This window comes from Balaenoptera borealis (genome assembly GCF_965194805.1).
Source record: "Balaenoptera borealis genome assembly, chromosome: X".
NCBI lineage: Eukaryota > Metazoa > Chordata > Mammalia > Artiodactyla > Balaenopteridae > Balaenoptera > Balaenoptera borealis.
Genome location: NC_138881.1, coordinates 28893647 through 28908738, shown reverse-complemented (window position 1 = coordinate 28908738; position 15092 = coordinate 28893647). Strand labels below are relative to the sequence as shown.

General features: G+C 33.3%; 1 protein-coding gene across 8 annotated transcripts in view; it reads left to right on the top strand.

Moving 5' to 3' along the window:
• DMD (dystrophin) overlaps positions 1 to 15092 on the top strand; it is a 2485149-nt gene that overhangs the window by 1210254 nt on the left and 1259803 nt on the right. For all 8 annotated transcript variants that reach the window (XM_082378022.1, XM_082378021.1, XM_082378025.1 and 5 more), the window contains 3 exons: positions 1725 to 1904; positions 2213 to 2341; positions 3999 to 4169. In XM_082378022.1, coding sequence (XP_082234148.1) covers positions 1725 to 1904; positions 2213 to 2341; positions 3999 to 4169 — 480 coding nt within the window. The remainder of the gene's footprint in view (positions 1 to 1724; positions 1905 to 2212; positions 2342 to 3998; positions 4170 to 15092) is intronic.

The window sequence follows — 15092 nt, the reverse complement described above, 5'->3', positions numbered from 1 at the left end:
GTGTGTGTGTATTTATATATATTTTGAGTAGACCAGGACCTGAGAGTATGGAGGAAAGGCAGCCATAAGAGTTATTTCTGTATACTACAAATATAGAAATGCACCTTGAGAACATACAGGACTAAGGATATATGCTGGCCTCATAGAGACCATCTTCCTGTCGTTTACTTGGACCACTTTTCTTACTCTCTGTGCATATATTTCATTTGCCTCTTTGCAAAAGGTCTCCCTCCACTTCTTGTCATTGCTGCTCCCCAGTGCTTTTGTCTTACTATGGCTTTGTCTTGCTGTGGTAAAGACGTCCGCTCCATTTCCAATGACTTCTCAGCTGGGGTATTACCATAGTCTCTGTATCTCTCAGTTAAACTTCTTGAGAGAATATCTGTTTGGCTCAGACTTATCCACCAGGAAGGTCCAACAGCTGTATGTGGGCGAGGGAGGGATGGGGGCAGAGGCAGGGAAGTGCAAGATGGTCATGTGGTCCGCCATGACACGTCACAAGAAAGGGTGTAGGTAGAACTGACAGTAAAGTTTATACTAGGATCAGTTTTCCATCAACTCTCTACATAATTTCTAATATTAAATGTGCTTATTTTCAGGTTTGAAAATCAAGTCTTAGGAAGTGCTGGTGCTCTCTTAGGGGATTTTAATAGTATCTCTTTAATTTACTTCTAACTGAAATTAAGCATTTTTTCAATTATGAGTGTGAGCAACAAACCCCAGCAGTATCAGTAGTTCCTGTGACTTTGCCAGCAGTCCCAGATGAAATTCTGACAGATAATTTTATATCACATTCTAGTCATTGAATATAATTCAAAACACTAGTGGTGCTAATCACTACTTTGAAATTATCCTAAAGGTCTGTTGCTAGATCATTGTAGTTACACATGTTACGAAAGAAAACATGTATTACTATCTCACAAATTTTAAAAATATATTTTGTATATTTTATTTAAGTATAATTGTTTTTAATTTTAAATCCATTGCATTTAATTTTATCCTTTTAAAAACATTATTATGAGAAAGGATACTTAAGTTTCACCAGATGCCAAACAGGTTTGTGGCACCAAAAATTTGAAAGTACCTGCAGTAGAAATACAAGAGTGCAATAATTGCTGAATTTTCTAAAAGCAGTTGCTTAGCCACATAGCACAGGGAGATCAGCTCGGTGCTTTGTGACTGCCTGGAGTGGTGGGATGGGGAGGGTGGGAGGGAGACGCAAGAGGGAGGAGATATGGGGATATATGTATATGTATAGCTGATTCACTTTGTTATAGAGCAGAAACTAGCACACCATTGTAAAGCAATTATATTCCAATAAAGATGTTAAAAAAATAAAATAAAATAAAAATAAAAATATGGTAAATAAATAAATAAAAGCAGTTGCTTATTTGTGGATGGGTTTTCTGAGATCTACCTTTAGCCAATACATATACAAATTAAGTAAATATGAATATGTTTAGATGGACAGTATGTATGTTTATTATTAAATATGTGCAATCATAAATAAATAAGTCAGTCATGTTTATGTATGCATACATATTCATATATACCCAGTAAGGAAACTACAGTGTATATGGTATGATTTTCATCATTCCTAAAGACATGGTTGAAAGTTTAAACCCTTGAAAAATCTTACCATAGTAACTGGACGCATAGCCATTTCAAAAGCTTGAAGTCTTAAGACGACAGTACTCGAAGCTCAAATGCTGTTCTTTTCACAGGCTACTCAGAAAGAGATTGAGAAACAGAAGGTTCACCTAAAGAGCATTACAGAGCTAGGAGAGGCCTTGAAAGCAGTTTTGGGCAAGAAGGAGACCCTGGTGGAAGATAAACTGAGTCTTCTGAATAGTAACTGGATAGCTGTCACTTCCCGGGCAGAAGAGTGGTTAAACCTTTTGTTGGTAAGAGAAGAGGCTGGAAGATTTTCAGCCCCTCTCCATCACGAGAAAGAAATTATATAAGCTTTAAATAATAGTATTTGTGTTAGCAAATTCTTCAATTCCACATAAATGTTGGACCTTATCTCAATATCTATTTCTATAGTGTAATATATTTTTTGCATGTTTGTATTATATTCTATATGGAGATTGCACCTAAAAGTAATTTGAATGATACTACATTTTTGTCTTTTAAAATTGTACAAAGTAGGACAAATATTTTAAAATATCGTCTAACTAATACTATGTCATGGTATGCCTCTAAAATTAAGGAATACCAGAAACACATGGAAACCTTTGACCAGAATGTGGATCACATCACAAACTGGATCATTCAGGCTGATACACTTTTGGATGAATCTGAGAAAAAGAAACCACAGCAAAAAGAAGACGTACTTAAGGTAGCAAATAAACTATTATGAAAAGTAATTTTCACACTGTGCAACAGTTATATCAATCATCTTTGTCCTAAAAGATACAAAGGACTTCTTAATAAGAGTGAAAAAAGTCTTCCTCTCTTCCTTCCCCTCCTCCTTCCTTCCTTTCCTTTCTCCTTTAATGCCTTCTTTCCTTCCCTCCCTACTTCTTTAATTCAAATGGGAGTTCATGACTTTGAAGAGCCCTGTAATCTGGATATCTGTCCATATCGACCTCTCAGCTAATTACACGCAACTTAAAATCTGCTGAGAAAAGGATTCCCGGATTTATTTTGGTGTTATATTGCAAATTCATGCCCATTTAAATAGTAATACTATATTCTTGTACCTAACACAAAGATTAGTTTCTCAGCATCGTTCACAGACCATCTGAGTAAACAACGGGAGTCCAATCTATGGACATTTTGCCTATGTGATGTCTAAATCTTAGTAATTAGTAACAATACTGAGCTTATATAAAACTGAATTTTTCATTCTTAACTATATGTAAACTAAACATGGCTTCGTGTTCTCTCTTTTTTGTATTGAAACCGATTATTAGGACATCCTAAGCTGTCTTTCTCAATGGCAACTTAGTCTTTACTTTAAAAAAAAAAATGGTTCCTGTAAAAGGATATGAGGGGTATAATGTGCAAATGTAACTTACTGATGCTATAATATCTCTATTTGATGACAGTTTTTTCAGTTAAATAGGAAGAATTGCATGTGAAGAAGTCTCATATAAATTAAACAATGCCTTACTTTGTTTTGTTGAAATTTTCAATAATTTTGACTAGTGGGTTACTATTTAAAGAATGCTTTAAAATTGTAGTTTCTGTCTATACAATTCATTTGTTTATTTTTTATGAAATTGATATTTTCTAAGGATTACAATTCCTTTTTAATGAAAAACTGTAAATGTATTTCAGGCTGTCCCCCAGACATATTTACCCTATTGTCTGTACCTTATTTTGCTCTTCCTTCTCCTTTGATGTGTAGGTAAGGGATGTTCCTTCAGGGTCTTTGGAAAAATAGGAACTGAGTTATTTCACTTACAGCCTCTCCAACCCCTTGAGTCAGACAGAGCTTTCCTCAATCCCTCTGTCTGTGACACAGAATTCCTATCTGTTAGAAAATCCATTTTTTCCATGGCAATCGATATGATAAAGAAAAAGGGAACTTGTAAGTACTCGGAAGGAATAGAAAATTGTTCTTCAGCTACCTTCCTTCCTGAGCACATATTCAGGTTGTTCCACAGCTTTGAAATTCAGGAAAGATAAAATAAGACTAAATATAAAATACTACGATTGTTGCCAGCAACATAGAAAAGTTGTTTTCCATAGAAAAGGAAAACATCCCTTGTCCTTCTTCAGACTAAGGAAATACTTTCAATAAACATAGATCAAACGTAAGCAAGAACAGTGACCTATTTTCCTGAGGTCACACACATTCTCACTCTACTCCTATTTTATGGAAGTTGGCTTTTTACTCCCTCCATTTTCTCTCCATGTGCTCTTCCTCTTTCTCTCTCTTTCTCTCCCCCTCTCCCTCACTCTTTCTTTTGCTTTCTCACTCTTTCGCTCTCTTTCAACTTCCATTTAATTACTAACTTTAAGCCCTGTCTCTTGCTCACGGAATATAGCGTTTAAAGGCTGAAATGAATGACATACGCCCAAAGGTGGACTCCACCCGTGACCAAGCAGCAAACTTGATGGCAAACCGCGGCGACCACTGCAGGAAAGTAATAGAGCCCAAAATCTCAGAGCTCAACCATCGATTTGCAGCCATTTCTCACAGAATTAAGACTGGAAAGGTAGGAAGATCTGCTCCAAGGTGGAAACTAGTGATAAATGATCTCTTGCGAAGGTTGCGCAGTACCCTGAAGGGGGCAGGCGACCCTCACAGCAAGGTTTTCAAAAGGAAAATGAAGGCCAAAATGTATTTGAGGAAATTTTACCATTGAATCTCATGGGAGATCAATCTCTCTCCCTTTTTCCCTCCCTACCCCCTGTATCCCTCTCTCTGTCATTTTGTTTTCCATGGCACAGCTCGTCTAGAACTGCATTCTGCACTGGTTTACATATGTACTTTCAGGGATAACCTGCAGCACAGTAACAAATAGCATGCTGCAGGCCAACAGCAGCAACAACAAAAAAGCACAAAAGACATACATCTAAAGAAAGCACTACTGACATATTTTGCCAAATATAATATTGCTTGTGTGTGATATGGAAGAAATATCCAAAATGAGGTCTTGTACATCTCCTGCATGATCTAGGGTTTCTGTACATTTTTACTGGTTGTGCACATGTGTGTATGTGTGTGTATTTTAACTTGCTCTTGCTAGTTGCCGATACTTACTGTGATAAAATCCATTAGATTATAATGACATGCAAGCCATGAGGACAAATAATTGCAAAGCTTATATATCCTAATTTTTGTAATTTTATATGTCTATTTATACTTATTCTAGTTAATGAAGAACCAGGGTATATGGAACTTCTGCATGATAACCCTTTATATTTGTGTAACATTTAATGAAGGCAAAAATCTTATCTAATAGATAGCTTGCAAAAATATATAAACACAGTATTATCGAATTCGAACTCTTTGGGGAGTATCAAAATGCAAGGAATTACCTCCCAAATTTATAAAATGTAGTTTGACACATTTTTCAATGTATATGATATGCTTTCAAATACAAAAATGTATGTAAAAGAAATATATGTGTTTACATATACAGATAATTGCTAGAAATAATCTTAAATGAGAATAACATTATTGAAATATTTGTGAGAAAATGCGATATGTCAGGTAAGTTTTGATTCCTGCAAAAATAGGAGAATACATTTGAAAAATTATTTTGGTAATTATGGACACCCAGTAATAGCATGGTTTACATCTTCTAAGGCATTACTTTGTATCACTGTTATATATAATAGTACGTATATAAAGGAATTCCTAAAATATATGGAAATGTGATATGAATTTTAAATATTTTATTGCATGTGAAACATAGTTACTCTTCAAAACTCACCTTCCCAAAGCAAAAAGGTATTAGCTTACCTTAATTTGTTGCTCTTGTTTGTAATAGTTAACTAATTAGTTCTACTCATTTATATATTAAGTAAGTGATTCTCACCTGAAAAACATCTGACAGATTCTAAAATTTTATTTTTAGTCTGTAGTTGTTTTTTGTAAGAATTTACTCTGCTGTTTAAACAGACAGTTGTTTTCACTTCTGGAGGTATCATTAAATGGGTAATATCTAAACAACCAAAAGTTATTTTAGTCATCTGAAAGATGAATGCTAATACTTCATTACTAAGTTTTGTATTCTTCCCATTATACTTTTTAATAAATCACTGAGCTAGAGTATATTTAAGAGTAAACAGGGTATTCTTTTCTTGATTTTTTTCAATGGTAGATTGAGATACATTATGTCACAAGACTGTGACTTGTAGGTATTGAAAAATGAGTAGAAGTCATCCTGCACCGTAGAAACTGACAAACATAGCATGGCCAAGAGAAGTTTGTGAATTGTCATTCTATATTCTGTACGAATGTGTCAGTATACTTCCAGATATCATGCGTCAGGTGAGCCATTTGATGTGTTTCTTTTATTACCCGTACTGAAGAAAAGCATAAAAGATTTTAAATCAATATTTCAACTATACATTAATTGACGACAGTCACATTTTTACTTTTCAAAGCATTCCTTTTTTCTCTAAATTCATAGAGATGACTGAATGCAATAGTTGACCCCATTTGGGGGCTTTGAAGAGATAATTAAGCTCTATCATCATGATGAAACAGAAAATATGGAGTTAAAGCATACCTGACATTTTGCTTGTTTATTCCTTGCATTAACTAATGGTATTGAGTGTCCATTGTGCTAGTGAGTATGGGAATATGACAGGATGTTAAAGATACTTGCTTAAAAATATATGTCTACAAACACAAGTTTAAGTACTTATTACAGTCATATAATATGCTTAACACTAGTACATCTTCATGGAGATGTACAGTTAATGATGAGGTGGTCCCAGCAATCACATAGTGTGGTAGGAAGAACAGTAGACATAGAAGATTGAATTCTGAACTTTGTCAGTATTAGGCAGAACATGTGATCTCTCTGCAATTCCATTTTCAGTGTTTATAAGATATGGGAGTTGAACTAGATAAGTAGCTTTTAAAAGGAAAACTATCCCACCCCACAAAGGAGTTATTATTTAGAACCGAGTGTATAAAATGGATAAGAATAGACTTATTGGATGGGGGAATTTCTGCCCTTTTATCTTTCTGCTTCGTCTGATGAGGTTCAGGAGGACAAGTTATGTGCATAGAACATGGTGTAAAATTTCTGGGTTGGATTAGTTAAAATTAGGACTAATTAGTTGTATTAGTCCCTGATAACTCTAAAATTTGTCTAATAATCTTTTGTTGATGCAATGAGGAATTTAATGACTTGTATGTGTGTTTGCTTATGGAGTAGGGTAATTTTGGCAGTGCTGGAATTCTCAGGGATAGGCTTTGATCTCAAAGTCAAGTTCCTATTAGAGTAAGGCTTATGGAAGGTAAGATTGGTTTGGAATATGACATTCTTAAGGTTGAGTTTATGGGTAGTTTTCACTTAGGAGAAAAACTTGGGAGAAAATCTACAGTGATAAACAAAAGTAGATTGGGGGTGAATATGGATAGAACTCAGTTTAAGAACTAATTTCAGGATCCTTTCAAAGGTCAACTAGAAAGGGCAAATGAGTAGAGCAAAAATTTATCCTGAGAACTCACTGATAATGTCTGGATTCACTATTTGGTGAATATGAAGTCTTTGTGTCCTGCAAGGACTGTCCATGACAAGAAATTCCAAAATCCAGAAAGCAATGTACATTGGGTTCCTCGGTTTAGACTGGCTGAGAACTTGTCCATCGGATGCAGTTCTCAGAAGTGGTAATTTTAACTATCAGTGAGGAGCAGTGTGGCGAGAGGAAAAAAGTTCTTAACTTCAAGCCACAATAATTTGAGTGTGATCTTGGATTTGACCCTTTACCTCACAGAATCTCATTTCCATCCAGAAAAGCAATAAGATTATGCCTGTCTTATCTTAACCTCAAGATTGTGGTGAGGATCAAATGACCTAAGATATGTAAAAGCATACATTGAAAAAATCTATAAATTATTATAATTATATAAAATGGTGAAAATAATGTCAATAATTATTTTTATCATTATATATATTAGACTTAATGGCCAAATTTTGAGGGTTAAGATGGAAATTGATGGGGAAAAGAAATGGAGGAATAGCTGATTTCTCTTTCTGGTCTCTGCTGGAATGGGCAGGGACCAAGAAGATGTGTCTTTGCTATTTCCATTGCAAGGACCAGCCTTATAGATTATTGAGTGGACCAATTTAAGAACTGGAAAGTTCTGCTTGTCCCAAATAGGACCTGTAAAATACATGAAATTCTATCTCTTCTCATTTCATTTAGGTTAATCTTATGGCTTTGAGAAAGCTTAATCTCTCCTAATATGTATGAAATCAATTTGAGAAAATGGCAGTTTTGATGGGGAGGGTCAGAGTTATAAAAATGAATCAGCCATAATTTCAGAACCCTGGGTAAAGTTGATGGAATCATTGGGGAAAGACACCACAACTCAACTCTTTCTGATTTAGGGCATCTGAACATGGTGGCATAGCATGGTGGTGGTTGGGGGGGGGATACTATCAGCAAAAGAAAGTGGCAGGAGACAGAAGCACAGAAAAGGAAATAGGAAGGCAAAAGTAAACAGACTACTTAGTCTTGTTGTTTATGGCACTTCTACCCATCTCCATCTTCTGAAAAGCCAAGTTGGAGAGGAGAGTCAGCAATTTGGGAGAGATGATATTTGAGGCAAATCTTCAAGAATTAATGAAGGAAGAGTTGGAGAAAGGGAGGAATATGAATGAGCTCGTACCAACCATGCACTTTCAGGTCACAGTGTTTGGTACTGTGGTACCTAAATTGCTAGGTAAGATGTGGATTCAAGGAGCTTATTGTTTAATAGTGGAGCAAGATATATTCATGGATACTGGGCTGACAATGAGTGTATGCTGAGTCAATTTAGCAGCCACTCCAGCAACCTAGAGGAGGTAACAATTCAGTATAAACCTATGACAAAACCTCAGGAGTGTATAGTGTGTTCGACGGAGGGTAAGTTCAGTTTGCTTATGGAATATAGAGCACAGAGCATGGAGCTTAGTGTGGATAAGACTGAAAAGGATGATGAGACATAGTGTGGGGAGAGATCATGACAACCAGACTAATAATTTATGCTTAATTCAATACTCAATGAGGAGTTCTTGATTTTTTTTTTCATGCACTGCTGAAAGATTAGCCCTGCAGTGGTTGTGAAGAGAATTCAACTGAATAATGACAGGAAGTAGGGAAACCAATTAGGAAGCTATCACAATAGTTTAGATGATAAACAGTGAGTAGCTCAAATAAACGGGTATCTGTGGGAATGGAGAGGAAGTGACAGTCTACAGCAGTGACTCTCTAACCTTTGTGTATTTGGAGGAACTGCCTTGAAGTTCCCTTCCCTTGCCTGAAGACTAAGACTCAGTAGGCCTTGGGTAGGCCTGATAATTTGCATGGCTAACAGGTTTTCGGGTGATAATTGATGCCAATGATCTAGAGACCATACTCTGAGAACCACTGGTCTACAGACATTGAGAACTAGCCTAGAGTTAAATTATTATATATGAGGGCCAAGAAGGTGATGAACTGAAAACTGACTCAGGATTCAATACTAATTGAGTCCAAAAGGCTGCCTATGAGTCTCAGAATAAAATTTGCGTCAAGATATATTCGTCACATTGTAACACTTAGCTTTAAAAGCATGTTGAGTCAATAGACCTTAGCTATATCCTATTAATATAGGCAACTACTTTATAACAAAATATTATGAAACATACACATAATTTGCTTAGTTAGATTGTGTTCTCTTCTAGAGATTTAGAAATATTTCACTTTCTATGGAACTAAAATGTTACATTATTGCCCGTGCAATTGGTACTAACCAAAAGAAAGGTGAACTTGTTTTCTGTGTCTTCATTCTTTATTAAGATTTATGTGCCGTTGGATATTATATACAATATGTTCCTTAATTTCTATATGAGCCTTAAATTTGCTTTCGAAATCCGTGTAGCAGTATGTGTACGTGTGTGTGTATATATATATGTGTGTGTGTATATATCAATATATATGTGTGTGTGTATAATTACAACATGGGATTTGAACGGTCTGCCATCATATATGTAAATATTCATAATTTTATTGCTGTAATATTTATAAAATGTCAAGATTTTGATCTCCAATCAGTCCAATCAGTGTTAGCAGGTGTAAAAGTAATCATTCTTTGGATCAGAGACTTCCATATATATATATATATATATATATATATATACACACACACAGATATATATGTATATATATATATAATATATATATATATAATATATATATACATATATATGTATATATAACATATATATATATTATATATATATATATATATGTATATATATAATATATATATGGCTATGAGAGAGCCAGTGAGTTTTTCATTTATGTACAATATATCAGGAGAAAATACATGGTTGGGTCTAATTTTATCTTAAGTAGTGGCTTTAGATGTGAAAAGTAATGTATAAATAATTTAAGGATAGTATAGACAGATATTGTGACTTTCCCAAGCATCACTGGGAAATAAGTAATCCATCTAATGAATGTCACCTAGGATGTCAAAATAAGATTCATTGGATTTGAGAATTTTAATTGAAACCTAATTTTCAATAATCAACTTTATCAATACAAATATATTGATCTTTTTCCCCTTTCATAGCCTATTTCTAATTTAGCACCTTCTCTGACAGAAGAGAGCATGGTCTGTTAGCTGGTATAGTTACTTTTATTATATAAATATATTTTTAGTAAACTTTTCTACAAAGAAATTATTTAAAAGTCATAGATGAAAACTTAGGTAAAGATCTATAGGCATCACATGATTTGTAGAGTATTACATATGTAATAATCACAGCTAAAATCCTCAAGTAATAGTAACAGATTAATACCCAAACTTTGTGTTACTCTACCTGCTAATTTTATTTCACTGAAATAAGTAAGTTAACCTAGCAACAGAATTTCTATATTAACAACATTTTTGCACGTTTATAATTTTCTATCCCTATAACAGGTTAGTTCTGTTGGAACTTTGATAACGCATTACTTTTGTAATTATTTACAATGTTTCCAAAGTAGATGTTAATTGAGTTTGGTGCGCAGTGTCATTTGCTAGAACTAACTGGGTCTTATTAACATGACATTTAAAGTGATTAAAGCTACTTGGTGATTTCTGATCATGATCTTTTAAAAAGGAAAATGATTCCTCCGATCAGTCAACAGATGTAAAAGTAATCATTCCTTGGACTGGAACTTTCAGATATTTATAGCGGGCTGTGAGAGAGCCAGTGAGTTGCCCAGGTTCTCACAGTTAGGTAGCCTGGTTAGAAAACATTAGATCCTAATCCATTGCTTTGTCCACTCCAACATGCTGACTCTCAGCATACTTTGTTAAATCTCTATTTGTATCATCAGATATTTATTGTTGGTCTATTCTGTGTTAATATAAGCATGTCCAGTTTCACTTAAAACATAACGATTTCAGTACTTCTTTGTATTAAAAATAACTATAATTATACAAAAACCAGAAATGAGAGAGGGAGATAGGAAGAAAGAAAAAAGATAAGAAAAAAATAGAAAGTTGTCCAAAATGTTAAATGTTTTAATTCATCTGTCTCCCCCATATATTTTATAGTTAAATCCTTTCTTCTTCTATTTCAGTTGCTACCGCTAAACTCACGTAATCATGAGGCAGAAAAATATTCCGAGTTATTCTCAATAAAAAGTAGAAAGTGGGATGATTATTGAACCACCAACATATCTTAACCAATCAGTGTATTTTGTATCCAATTCTGAAAAGTGTGACCATAAAATTAATCTCATCATTTCAAAACCAACAGAGACGTACTGGGTAATGTCTCTTAATCAGCCTTACAAATTTGGGAAGTTACCACAATTTCACATTTTTATCCTCACAGCATCAAAGATAAGCCAATACCTTACCTAATATCAAAGAGTGCAGCCAATGAAATGTCACTTATCCAAGTCAATTTGTTTTATCTTTAAAATTATTTCTTATGTCCCTTGGAGCTTGCTCTTTTGAATTTAAAATAAGTGAATGAATAAATCTATAAAGTACTTTATCTGATTATCTTTGTTTTAGATAGGTCTTTTCAATACACTTATTTCTCTTTGTAAGTTTTCTTTCCTCTCCAGATATTTTGATTTGAAATAACTCTTCATATCATATCTTTTCTGTATTATAGGATGTTACTGGTCCTTGAAACTTTATTCATTTTGGTTTCCATGAATTATTCTTATTTAATTTTTTCTATACCAATATTGTAATGATTAATAAATTTTCAAAGCTGCAGAATGGAGAGAGGAGACTGATTTGAAGCAATTTTAAACCAGTCTGTAGCATTTGGAATATTAATATTCAATTTAGATTTTAGTGTGATTTGAATGTAGTGACCATTTATCATGATTACTGAGATTACATAGTCCATATTAACAAATGTTTACTTTGCTGTCTGTGTAAACACAGTCATTATTATGTTAGTGTATCTATGCCCATTAGAGTAATATTTAACCAAAAGAAAGCTTACATTTTAAAAATGATAAAGTGTATCTGAGTAATTTTGAATGCTTCCAACTTACAATGAATCAATTTGTAATTGATTTTGCTTTTTTCAGTCTGTTGTTGTTTGTTAGCTTGTTATATAAGTCACCTTTAATGCTAAAACTTTAACAAAGCCTTAAATTTCATTAATCTTAAATCATGCAGCAAAGCACAATTATTAGCTGTTAAGCAGTCTGAAACCACATTAAAAAATCAAGGAAAACAAAGTGTTGTCTTTCTCAGTTTCTCTGTCTCTTCTTTCTTTTGTGTCCGTTTATCTATCTGATTATTAAACTTGCCTATGTTTTACTTTATTTGTATTTTGTATGACTTCACAGTCATGCTAAAGCTCTTAAGATGAAAAGGTAAGTAAAAATTAAATTGTATAAAACCTATGCCTGGTTTATACTTTATCCTGCAATATTATAACTTTTTTTGATTATTTTCTATGTATTTTAAGACCTATATTGTGTGCACTGTCTAGCGTGTGATTTAATTGTGATTCTAGTTCTTCTTTGGTCATATATTTTCTTTAAAGTCAATAGAAGTAATGTATGCAAAAGTTAAGATGATTTATCCACCATTGATTTCAGTTTCTTCAAATAGTTTGTCATAATTCTGAATCAAAGAGGCAGGCATTATATACTTTATATGGCTTAAACTTGGATGATTCAAGAGTGAGCTATTAAATTATGGATGTTTGCTTACTATTCATTTCTTTTCTAAATTTCATAAACATTACAAATTACAAAGACAACGAAGACCAAAGAATGACATGTAAAACTTTTATTGGTCAGAAAAGTCATGACCTAATGGTGAGCCAGTGAACTCTTAAGGAAAAGCAATTAAAATTTCCCAACTCCTTGAAGAATATTAATCACATGGATGTCAAATGGCTGGTCTGATCCTGCCAATAGAATAGCCTAAATAACTGAGTTGAATAGTTATGGTTATTTTGGTTATAAAATTAGTTACTGGTTAATTTGATTTATTGGATGTTCTAAAATTAGTAATTGATATAACAAACACGTTTTATGTTTAAAACATGAGTTCCTTTTGCTATGGAAAATACAGAATAGTATAAGATGTATTCCCAACTTCAGGGATTAAAAATCTACTGGGGAGACAAAATATAAACCCTTGAAAGTCAAACAATATTATATTCAAATATGTAATAGATACTGCAACACAACCTAGGATTATACATAAATGAGGAATAGAGACTCCCAATACAACATCTCAGACCCATTCCCATAAATTTTCCTAGCCCCAGAGGGCTTTCTGAAAATTCCTCTATGAAAACATCTGGGTGCAAGTGAATGAGATGGACATTATAAGAATTATCTAAATCCACTAAAATTTCCTAAATAAAGCATCAGTATTTTGACTCCTATTAGTAAGACATTACTCCTTTGACATATTTCATACTAATAATGAACTATTGGTTCTTTTCAATGTCGTCATCATAATAGTTGCTATTGATCTGTACTGTCCAATAAGGTAGTCATAGACTACATATGGCTATTGAATATTTACAGTGTGGCTACTCCAAATTAAGATGTGCCGTAAGTGTAAAACACAGTGGGTTTTGAAATCTTCGTATGAAAAAATGAAAGTAAAATATCTTATTAATAATTTCATATTGATTATAGGTTTATATAATAATATTTTGGACATATTTGAAAAATAAAATATAACTAAATCCATCTGATTATTTTTTCTTTTTAGTATGGCAACTAGAACATTGAAAATTACATATATGACTTGCATAATATTTCTATATAGCTGCATAGCTACAGTAAACAAAGCCCTTTGAATTCAGAGGAGAGAATTTAGTGTAAATTGATAAAATTTTAGGGAAGTATTCATGCAAAAAGTGTCGTATTTCTAACATATACGCTAATACATCATCATCCTACCTGTGCTTATGTACTTTCAGCAATGAGAAACTCACTACTTTAAAATTTAGTGCTTTAAAAAGAAAAAAAAAAAACATTTGCAACACTAATTAGTTGTTCCTATATTAAACTAAAATTCAGACTCCAAGTAATTTCTACCCATTGACCCTAGTTATTCACTTTGGAACCACACAGAATAATTAAAATCCCTAATCTGCATAATGGTCTTATTTTTAACAAATGCATAGTAGTCTTTGATCAGGAAATCTGGACCCTACACATACTACTAATGAAATCTAAGTTTGCATTATCTTGCTTGAATAATTCATCACTTTGTACTAGTGTTTCCTAAAATCTATTCGTATCTGCTTATATTATTTTTGTACCTAGTGGTATCGTGTTCTTGCTAACATTTGGCCAGCAATTAATATGTATCCACACATGAAGTGCTGATTACTCCAGTCTCTTCAATTTTATTTATTTATTTATTTTTCAGTCTCTTCAATTTTATACAGTGGAAATTGTGTTATTTAAAATTCCAGATCATTCAAGATTTCCTTGAAATGTTTATTCTGCTATTCTACGATTAGTCATGTATTCACTTAGTTTTTCAGGAAATGTTCATTTATGAGTGCCTACTATGTACCAGGAATGACTCTAGGTTGAACAAGACAGACAAATTACTCATTTTCATGAGATGTTCGTGAAACTCATCCCTTTCAATGTGTGTGTTTTTGCATACTTTTTGGTCTCCAAATAATTCCTGATGAGAATACTGCACAGGGCAGAACAAATGCAAAGCCCTTTGGCATCCTCCTTGAGACCACTCTCTACATTGATGCAGATTAATTAAGTTTTGTTGTTAAAGAATTATACAACTTTACCAAACTGGAGTGTCATTTTCTCCATGTTCACCATTAGAATTTCATGATTTTGTCAAATAAGTTGTTAAAATAAAAATGCCATGTCAACAAGCATTTATTTTATCCTTCATAAACCATATGTTTTCAAAAGAGGAAGGTCTTGACCCGAGCCAATGGATGGGCACAAATTTG